We start from the raw sequence: 10,723 nt of genomic DNA on the forward strand, positions 1-10,723 counted from the left end.
CACGGAGGAGGCTGACTGACAGGGTGTCAGAAGGAGACAGTGAGCTAAGGCCTGAAGGAAGAGGAAGAGCTGTCTAGGCAGGGGAGGGAAGGGTGTTTCAGGCTGGCAGCATCACGAGCTGTGCAGGTGAGAAACTGTTTGTGTGGGATGGGGACAGGGAATGACAAGAGCAGGTATTACCGGAGTGTTGGAGGTGCTGCAGAGCTCAGGGGAGCAGTGACTTCCTCGGGGGCCCATGGAGGCTGTGATCACTACCATGCATGAAGTCCTTCGGTGGCTCCTGGGCTGTGGGGATGGAAGAGTCCTGGGAACACCAAACCCGATCCTCTGTCCCTGCTGCCTTTCTTCCTTGCCGCGTCGCGTTGCGTCTCTGCCACGTCCTCTTTCTCTCCACAGCCCTGCCCGTCCCCACCCCACCACGCTGGCCACATTTCCCTGTGCGCGCTAAGTAGTGTCACGTGTTTGTTGAACAGGGCCGATACAGACCTTTCCATCGGCACCTACAATTCTACGGGACGGTGCTGATCTGCAAAGAGGGCGTCTGAGATGGGCCAGGAGGCTGCGGATTCCTGGGGGCTGTGAACTGGTTCAGGATCACCCAGTGGCAGCACAGGTTGGGGGCGGAAGCTCTGGACCTGGAGTTCGGAGACCCAGATTCTGGACTAGGGCTCCACCACTCACCAGCTGTGTGGTTTGGGGCCAAACACTCGGCCTCTCTCGGCCTCCAGGGCCTGTAAAATTAGGTTGCACTGGATGATCATTGGTTTTTTAAAAAATATTTCCAGTTTGGTTCAACAAATGTTCTGCAAACTGTTGTCAACCCCTTGCCGTGCAGGTGCTTGGATTCCGGTGTGATCCAAGGGCCTTGGCCAGGAAGCATGCCGGAGGTCCGGCAGGTGTGGCTGTTCCGTAATGTGGGCAGGCCTCTGGGGCCAGAGAGAGGTAAGCACAGGCTAATTGCACTTTCCTGTCTGCACAGCACTTAGCCCAATTTGTAATTATTTATTGCTGGTGTTTGCTTGTTTGTGTCTGCCTCCCTGCGAAGCTCTGGGAGCACAGGGACAGCATGGTGGTTTTGTTCCCTCAGCGTCCCAACACCCAGCATGGTGCCTGCGCATCATAGGTGCTCAATAACTTTCTTTCTGGAGTGAGTCCCAGGCACCCTTCCTCCCAGAGCACCTGTTGTACTGTATTGTGACACAGGGTGCAACACCGTGAGCTTTGGGGTGCTGTCGAGCAGCAGACCCCTGATGGCTTGTGGAGGAAGGTTGGGAGTGGGGCACACCCCATCTCTGGAGGCCGACTCTGCACCCCTGCCCCACAGGACCTGGCTGCCTCCTTGGCAGGCTGAGCTGGGCTGCCTGCGGTTAGCCCAGGGTGCACTGGGTCCTCCACCTGGGGGCTCACAGGGTCCACCACTTGACTCCCAGAGGCCTGGCATGTTACACCCTTGGATTTCTGCTCAGTGTCCAGTGGGAGCTCTGATGCCTTCCTTTCATGGCCAATGCCTTGGGTGGGTGAGAAGAAGATTATCATCCCCCCTGCAAAAGAAAGAAACAATGGGAAGCCTCCTCAGGCTGATGGAGGCCCCACTAGGCCTAGAATTTAGTTAGACGTGCACCTGGGCAGGGCAGGGACCAAGCCATAGCCCCCTTGGGTCCCTCTCCTTTGATCTAGGACCCCGGGATGGAGCTCAGGGGGATGCATATGTTTCGCCTGGTCCAGGCGTAGGTCAAGCTCAGCCTCCCCAGAGATCCTAGCCTGTGCCCTGCTGTGTGGGTGCTGAGTTCATGCCAGTGGTATTTCGGCATTTCGGCACAGCTGCCAGGCCTGCTTCTGGGTGGAGAGGAGCAGGAAGGAGGATTGCACAAAGGGAAACTGCAGGAGGGCCCCGCTTCCTCTGGCTCGATGCCTCCCAGAGAGGGCCAAGGGGCAGCACAGGCTGCCTTGGTCCCTGGGAAACGATACATCCTTTATCTGCATCCTCTCCCAGGAGGAAATGACAGGTCCCAGCGACAGAGGTCCTGTCGTGCCCACTCCGCAGTCCATTCACCAGGCCTGTCTGTCCCACCCATGAGGGAGGTTCCCGCAGCCCTCATTTCTCAGGCCTCAGACAACTCAGTTTCTCCTCCCTCCTGTCTGCCTCTGAGCTTCATATAGGCCCTCAGCAGCCACCGTACCTGCTCCCTCCCTGCAGGAAGTCTTCCAAAGAGCCCCTCACGTGTCCTTGAGCAGAACAGCTGTCAAAAGCAACCTCTCCCATGGCAGGGACTTTGTTTTGTTCATTGTTCTATTGCTGCTGGCACATAGCAGGTGTGCAATAGGTAGCTGCTGAATTAATGCACGCATGTACTCTGCTATTTAGCACTATTCCCATGGCTCTCTTAGGCAAGGCTCTCTCCCCCAGAACCCCCCACCAGTCACCCCATTAGACAGGGCCTGGGGAACCCTGGCTGGAATCCTGGTCACTGCAGAAACTGGCCTGGGCTGTACCCCTGCTATTTGGGCATTCATTCTGAAAAGGCTTTTGGAGTTTCTACCTGGTACTATCCCTGTGCTGAGCAGTGGGGCAAACGTGACGATAAACAAGGCAGGGCTGCGACTGGAGTGTTCATCCCGCAATCCTAGATCCCCTCTGCTTCCAAGACCAGTGCTTTCTGCATTCTAAGATCTCCTTCCATCCACCCCCTGTCTTCAGGCCAGCTGCCCAGCTGCTTCCAGGCTCCTCACCCCTCCATTCCCAACACCGCAGGCAGCTATTTAGGAGGTGTCCTCCTCCCTGGGGCTGCTTTCAGAGAGGAACAAAGAGGGACTGGGAGGCCAGGGTGGCTGACAAAGGAAGGCCGGGAGTGGTGGGGCATCTGCAGACTCTCATTTGTAAGCCCAAATCTCTCCCTTGAGCTTCAGCAGCTGCCTTTATCTGGCCTGATAATGGACCGAAACCATACTCTTTTCCCTGTCGCACGATCTGTGAGCCTGTTAGAGTGGCAGCAGCCCAGGGTGGTGCTGGGCACTGCTCCAGCTGGCATAGGGCAGGGAGCCACCCGCCCGCAGGCCGCCTGCCACCCACGGATGTCCCACCCATGCAGGGGTCCTCAGTGCCTGTGCAGGAGGCTCAGGACATCTGGAGAACTAAAGCTTCATCTGTCGTGGTGTCTGGTTCATCCATCTTCGTATTCCCAGTGCTGAGCACAGTGCCTGCTGTACAGTAGGAGCACAATAGTTGAATTTCATGCATTCAGCACCTACCTCTCAGGGACCTGCTGCTATATGCAGGCAGCTGTGTTTTCTTCCTCCCCATCCTTCTATTTCCTTTGCCCAGCTCCTGTTGGGATTGCCTGATGCGGGGAGAAGAGGGGAGTCTTCGAGGCGGCTGGTCTGTGCGAGGCCAGTCTGAGGCCATCCCTGCCCACCACATCTCAGGGAGGAAGGAGGAGGAAGCCCTTCCTGTGTTCAGTAACTCGCATCGTGCCATGCTCACAGCAAGCACTCACGCATGTGACTGAGGCCATCCTCCTGCATGGCCAGGCCAGCCAGGGCGTGGCACTCCTATTCTGCAGAGAAGTGGGATTTGCACCCAGGTCTTCCACCCATAATTCGGCGCCCAGCCCAGGCTTCCTCATGCTGTTTGGGGCCTTAGTCCCTGAGTTAAGCTCTGAGTTTCCGGAGGAAGCTGGCTTGGGGTGGGCTGGGGAAGGGCAGTCAACGGTGATGAGGTGAGCCACAGAGGGAGAGGGCAGAGGTGGGCTCAGGACAGGCCCCGCCTGGGCCACCAGTGGGAGCAGGACTGGCCAGTGGGTCTGGTGAGCCCGGCTGTCTCTGAGGTGCCACCGGCTGCCTCCTGAGTGGGCAGAGAGTGCTGGGCGAGATGGGGGTTAATGATTGTTTTCTAGCAAGCGATTCCTCTATGTGGGGTTTATCTTCCTGGGTCATCGCCCTGTGGTCTGCACTTACCAGAGTAATAGCAGCCTGGTCTGGGGCCTCCTGCCCGCCCACTGGCCCCAGGGCCCTGCAAACAGATGGCAGCAGATGAGGCAGAGGCAGGCAGGAATAAACAGGAGCAGCGCCCACCCCGCCCTGACCCTCTGTCCCAGGGCACGGCAGGGCTGTGTGTCCTCAGCTCAGGGTGGCTGCCCTCCCAGCAGGGCCCAGATCCAGGGAGCCCCAGAGACACCCGCACCCCCAGCCAGTCCTTACCCCAACTGTGGGCCCCTGCCCGAGCCCAAGCACACCCCCTCACTGGCCTCAGAGCTCCCTCACCATCTTTCTCTTGCTTCGCATACGCCCTCAGGAAGCCAAGGAGGGGAGGGCAGTGCTGTGGACGGAGGATGGCTCCGGGGGAGGAACAGCGCTTCCAGTATTCATGTGGCTCTCCAAGTCCCCGGAAGCACCCATGTGGTAGGCATTATATTCAGTTTACAGTTGAAGATGCTGAGGCTCTGTGAGCTTAAGTGACTTGTCCAGGTCATTCAATTAGGTAGGAAGAATACTAGCCCCCAAAGATGTCCACACCCTAACCCCAGAGCCCGCGACCATGTCACCTTGTGTGGCAGAAGGGGCTTTGTGGATGTGATTAAGTTAGGGCTCTTGAGATGGAGAGGCTCTCCTGGACGATCTGAGGATAATGTCATCGTGAGCATCCTTTAAACGTGGACCACAGAGGCAGAAAACTGAGGCAGTGTGAGAGACACTACTGGCTGTAAGATGGACGGGTTGCCAAGGAACTGGAAAAGGCAGAGAACGGAGCCCTGTGACACCTTGATTTAAGCCCAGGGAGACCGTTTTGGACTTCTGACCTACAAAGCTGCAGTAGTAAATAAGATTTCTATAGATAAACAATAAAGGAATAAAATTGTGTTGTTTTAAGCCACTATGTTCAGGGCAATTTGTTACAGTGGCAACAGGAAGTTAAGACATGCAGCTGGAAAGTGGCAGAGCCAGAACTGAGCCTGGAGTGGGGGCCTTGCCTGGGTGGCCGGCACCCCACATGCTGCTCTCCCCGTCCTGCCCGCGCTCTCCGTAGGGAGTGGGGCCCCACGGAGCACAGCAACGGTGACGGTGAAGGAAGACTCCAGCCCGGCCAGCCAGGGTTTCAGCTACTCTCCTCCCCTGCAATCCCCAGCCCCCTGCCTGCCTCTCCCCTGCTGTGGACCGGGGTTTGTGGAGGCCATAGCAGCCCACTTTGGGGGGTTCTGGCGAGGCAGGGCCCGTGCCAGCTGTCGGGCACACCCAGCCGGGCTGCCGCTCTTTGCTCTTCGCTTGGTTTCTCTTTCCTGGTTGCTTTGAGGCAGGCGGTGGGCAGGATGAGGGGTGTCTGTGGGTCTCTCCTTGGGGGCCCCTGAGGATCCGCGTGTCTGTGTCAGGGCAGGGGGCAGTACCTGTGTATCTGGGTGCCTGCTCGTGGGGAGGGTCCAAGGGCCCTGCCCCTCTGGTGTGTGTGTGTCTCAGAGCCTGTGGCCTTCTCTGGCAACGTGTGGGAAAGCGTGAGTGTGCGAGTGCCTGCTCATGGCCCGGTGTGTGCGCCTGTGTCAGTATGCGGCTCACACCCTGTGTGTGTGATGCGTGTGAGCACGTGTCTCCTGTGCCCCCGTGTGCGGTGTGAATGGGACGAGTGTGGGTGCCCACTTGTACCTCTGTGTGAATGTTGAGTGTGCAAGCGTGAGGGCATCTGCTCATGTTCTGTGAGTGTGTGAACATGTAAGAGTGTGTCCGCTCACGCCCTGCATGTGAATGCCTGTGAACATGTGAGCATGTGTACAAGCACACCTGCTTGCGCCCTGTGTGAATGTGAGTGTGCAAGTACGCGGGTGTGTCTATTCATGCCCTTGTGTGAGGGTGTGAACACAAATGAGTGTGTCTGCTCATACCGCTGTGAGAATGAGCATGTGAGTGTGCAATCATGCCCGTGTGTTTGCGAGCGTGTCTCCTTCCCCTTCTGTGTGTGAACATGTGTGCATGTGTGCACTGCTGCCCTTCCCCAGCCAGCCAGCCAGCATTGCCTCACCCCCGTGACACAGCCGCTAATGACTGTTTGCCATTGTCTCTGCAGCAGTGGCATCACCTGCACTAATGACAGTCTCTCCTGCCTAATGACCTGGCTCCTGCCCCATCATTTAGGAGCCTCAGGAGCACTGGCCCCGTGGCCAAACAGATGTTGACGAGCTCAACACATTTCCCACTGGGGTGTCAGTGGGGGTGGGGAAGGTGTAAATCCCGCCCCTCCCCAACAGCCCTGGGGTGCTGCGTGGGCTTGGAATTTCAGCAGGCTGATGGCATCCTGGGCGGGAAGCCCCAGGTCTGGCCCTGCCCTCTGTCTCAGCAGGGCCGGTGGCTGCTGCCCTGCCCCACAAGGTGCCCTTGGACTCCAGCAGCCAGACCGCATCAGCTCCTGTAGACAGGGATCTGCCTCCCCCCTGACCCCAGGTTCCCAAAACCCCCAGGCCCTCTGGCCTCTGTGAATGAAGAGGTCCCTTCTGAGCAGGCCTCTCTGTGCCCAACAGGCTCTGGTCTGGCCACCCCTGGGGAGCAAGAGGGTCTGGAGCAGCCAGGGAGTCACAGAGTCCAGGCCAAGCCACCTGTGTGGAGGCCACCGCAGAAGCCTCTTCCACCCACCCCACCCATGTTTCTTTTATGATCAAAAATAAGTTGAAATAGCCTTCTGGATTCTGAAGGAGGAGCTGGGCAGAGTTGCTACCACCTTTCTGCGAAGCCACAGCCATTGTTCACACTGTCTTCTAGCCCCGAGCCTACCGGCCCATCGATGTGCCCCACTTACGGGCCGCCCTGCCCACCCGGAGTTTGCCCCAATGTGCAGAGCAGCCTAGTGCTCTGCATGGTCCAGTAGGGACCCACTAAAGGTTTTCCAGGTTAAACCTAGTCCCATGCCTGCTTGAAACTAGCTGTGTGGCCTTGAGCAAGTGAGGGGCAGGTGCTCTGCGAAGTGAGGGTGCAGCGGGACCTGCTTCCCAGGGCTGCTCCGGGGACTAAATGAGCTCCGTGTGTAAGGCACTCAGAGCATTGCCAGCACAAGCAAGCACACGCAAACCTTTCTAGAGCCTCTTTGAGCCTTTCTTGCCTCAGCCATACAGTGGGAAGGACAGCTGCTGGCTTAGCCCCTGAGGGGCTGAGTGAGGGAAAGAAGGAAGGGGTGAAAGCACCAGCTGTCCTGATTGCTGACCCAGTGTCCATGTCCTGGAGGGAGCTCTCATGCCTTTGCTGGCCTGGGGCTGTGGCTTGTCTATGTGGAAGGCTTCCTCAGACTGTCCTGAGGACGGAAAACCATCCCAGTGCATTGCAAAGTATTGTTTGTGAATGCACGTGTCTGTCAGTCTCTGTGTAAAATGCATTTCTCACTGCGGGTTGAGGAGACACCTGGTCCATTGTTTCTGGGCAGAGCAGGCACAGGGGTGTGGGGACACCCTGGCTTCGCCTTGTTCCCCTTCTGCTCCACTGTGGAGTCTGCACTGAGTGCTCATGTGTACTGTCCTGGCGTGGCTGGGCCCCAAAACAGGAGGACGCAGATCAGCTGAAGGCACATCCCCTTCTGCCCCAACAACCCTTGGAAGTCCCCCCCTTCTTGCCATTTGCCTGGGTAAGGTCCGTGCTTGGCATCCAAGGTGCTTTGTCATCCAGGAGTGGCCTGTAGGGTAGAGGGTGGCGCTGAATATGTAAGGGTACAAGGGAGGCCTCCCAGGCTGGCTTCTCCTCTGGACCTAGGCCTGGATAAGTTTTAGGGCTGAGCCAAGCTGTCTCTGAATCCTGCTCCTTCCCCACAGCCCTGGACACCTAGCCAGTCAGCCCCATGGGTGGGGCATCAGAAAATGCTTCCCACAACAGCAGAGCAGAGGGGGCCTCTGAAACCCAGGGACCGTCTCTTTCTCCCTCCCCCAACACACCAGCTATACCCTTGGCATGGGGCTCCCCGAGAGCCAGTGGTGGGCTGGAGGTGAGGGGTGCTGGGGCACTGGAATAGCAGCGGCTACCACCTACTGAGGGGTGCTCTGTGCCAAGCAAGGCACAGATCGATTTATAGATATCATGCCAGTCTTTGTCACCCTCTCAAAATGTTCCTGTTATTGTGCTCATTCTACGGATAGCAAAACTGAGGTCCAGAGTGCTTAAGTCTGCACAACTAGTAAGTGCCAGAGCCGAGATTCAACCCCAGGCCGGCCTCTCTCTACATCTGTTGTGGCCTCGGAGGGAGCCAGCCGTGTGTGTTGGTGGGGACACAGCATTAGCGTGCAGGCCGGTTCCGGAGGCCAGGAAGAGTGGACTTGATTGTGGAAGCGTGTGCAGTACTCCAATGGGAGAAGCTTCCCTCTTCCAGGTACTCCCCAGAGATTCCTGCCCAAATACAACCTTATGGGGCCTCCCTGACGATCAAGGTGAGATCTTGAACATGGGGAGAAGCTGCTTATCGTTGGCAGTTTTGTCAGTGGGACTGCTTGATTATCAAGAGGAAAAAATTAGATTTCAGAGTCTTCCTTGGCACTCCTTAAGGGCAGGGACTAATCCTCCGGCAAAATGGGCTTCATTAACACTGACTGCTCTCACAGCTAGTGACGGCCATGGGAGCTGTAGCTTCGTGAGAACATCTGCGAAGTAACACATAAACCAGGGCAAATGAGCACAGGGTAACGTGGGATCTAAGTGCCGAGGGGACGCGAAGTAAGCGGTGGTGAGAATTGGGTGGGGTTGGCTGGGAAGGCTTCTGAGAGCAGGGGAGTGTGGAATGGCTTGGGGAGGGACAAGGCTTTCCTTGAGGTTGGGGCAGGTGAGGGGAGTAGCTGGCATTTAGCATCCCGGCGGCGTCATTCCAGAACAAGCCAGTCCCTGGGTGCCCTACCCAAGAGACCCGGCTCAGTGACCTGGCACCCTGGGAATTTGCCCTGCCTCCTGGGTGGGGATTGTCTGGCAACGTGCGTGCCCAGCCCACTTGGTGCCACTTGAAAATGGCGTGGAAATGTGGTGTGGTCTTGAGCCAGGTCTTCCTCTCCAGGGTTTTGGCCCGTTTTGGCCTGTGGCCCATGCAAGTATCTTCTCTGTGGGACGTTGAGGGGAGAAACGAGGGGGAGTGTGGCTTCCTCCGCATGGTGCTGACAGAGAGTCTGAGAAGTGGCCTCTGTCCTCAGGGGGTCAAGGTGCCAGTTGGGAGGGCGGTGCCCCCAGCCAGCCTGCCTCCACACTGCCCCACACCTGGGGCTGCAGCCTGAGCCTGGGCCTGAGGCAGGGGACAGAAACCTCAGATTCAGAGTTCCCCAGGGGAGGGGACTTTAGTCTTCCCTCTCCCTTACGGAGAGGGCTGTGGAGGGCAGGGTCAGGAGGGGAGGAGAGTGTGTGCGGTGGGCCCTGGATGTGAGGAAGAGACACTGTCTGGTTTTCGAGGAGTTCCCTGGAGGGTGGGGGTGACTGGCACATCCCAGGTTGTGGTCCAAGATGGGAGCAGCAGGCTTACCTTGGGCACTAGTGCTGGGGTGGTGGGTGGGGAGGGAGAGATGGGCAGAACCCAGGTGGCCCCCTTAGGAGGGTGGCCACGAAGCAGGGCTGGGAGGTTGGAAGGGGTAGGGCCTGCGTGGGGCTCCCTGGTGGGGAGAGGGAGGCACGTGTGTCTGGCTGCACTGAGGCGAAGGCCTGAGATGAAAGAGTGGGGTGGGAGCCGAGAGAGCACCCTGAGGACAGAGCTCCGGGCCCAGCTGAGGCTTTGCCTGTAAATCAGGAGGCAACAGGAGACCCTGAACTCTAGTAGGACGCAGATGGCTCCTTGTCCCTGGGGTTGCCAGCCAGGTCTCCCCGTGCTGGCTTCCAGAAGCTGCAGCCTGTCCAATCAGGGCTCAGTGGAGGGATCACTTGATCCCAGTGGTGGATTTCGAAGTGGGCAGAGGGATGACTTGGAAAAGGGCATCCAGGAGTTAGCTGGCGAAGGAGAGGTTGAGGGTCAACCTCTGGGCATGCTCCAACACTGGAGCAGAGGGTTTGTGGTCACTTTATAACTGGCATTTAGGGGTATGCCTGCAGCAGCCCCAGGAATGACAGCAACTGGCCATCCGTCTCCTGCCCAGCAAACTCTCTGTGCTTTGAAACAAGAGCGTCCTGTTCAAGGTCAGCAGAGAGAGATGCAAAGGAGAGACTGACCCCTGGGGAGTGAGAGATCCTCTCCTGCCCTCACCTGATGTCTTTTGAGGGGAGGGGGCAGCAGAGGGAGCCTACTGGGGGGCATAAAAGGGCCTGGGAGGAGGAGCAGAGACAGTGAGTCACTGGCTAAAGGCCACACATGGAGGCCAGGGGGACCTTGTATCTGAGCCCCATGGGACGGCTTTGTTGTTGGCTCTCGACAGCCTTCCCATCTTCTTGTCCCTGGGCTCCATGCCCAGGCCCCGCTGTCAGTACCTGCACCCTGAGCCAGCGCCTGGCAAATGCAACCATGAGCTCATGGGGCGGGGTAAATTGGCAGGCCCCCGATCTCCCCTGGAGCAGCGGCAGGTGCATGTTGGAGCCCTGGGCCCGGCGCCTCCATAATCTCCCTCCTGGCCCCATCGGCTTGCAGGAGGTGGCTCCTCCAACCAGCCAGTTCAGCCTCCTCCACCTTAGTCCCCAGACTCCAATAAAGGTGGAACATTGGCTCATGCCATGGCATGAAGACTTGAGATTAGATTCCAAGAAGGATTTCCTACTCAAAAGATGGGATGATGGGATAAGGGGAGGGGGAGTTAAAATGAAGGACAAA

General features: G+C 57.9%; 2 protein-coding genes across 2 annotated transcripts in view; both read right to left on the bottom strand.

Annotated features, from left to right (window-relative positions):
- Positions 1-10,723, bottom strand: part of KRT80 (keratin 80, type II) — an 82,050-nt gene that overhangs the window by 24,320 nt on the left and 47,007 nt on the right. The gene's annotated exons all lie outside the window — the stretch shown is intronic.
- On the bottom strand, positions 8,556-10,628 carry LOC105814914 (chromosome unknown open reading frame, human C12orf80). Its single transcript, XM_012650034.1, is given in 5 exon segments — positions 8,556-8,594; positions 8,936-9,009; positions 9,012-9,046; positions 10,382-10,530; positions 10,533-10,628. Coding segments are annotated over 5 exon segments (393 nt in total).

This window comes from Propithecus coquereli, unplaced genomic scaffold (genome assembly GCF_000956105.1).
Source record: "Propithecus coquereli isolate 6110/MARCELLA unplaced genomic scaffold, Pcoq_1.0 Scaffold111, whole genome shotgun sequence".
Taxonomy (NCBI): domain Eukaryota; kingdom Metazoa; phylum Chordata; class Mammalia; order Primates; family Indriidae; genus Propithecus; species Propithecus coquereli.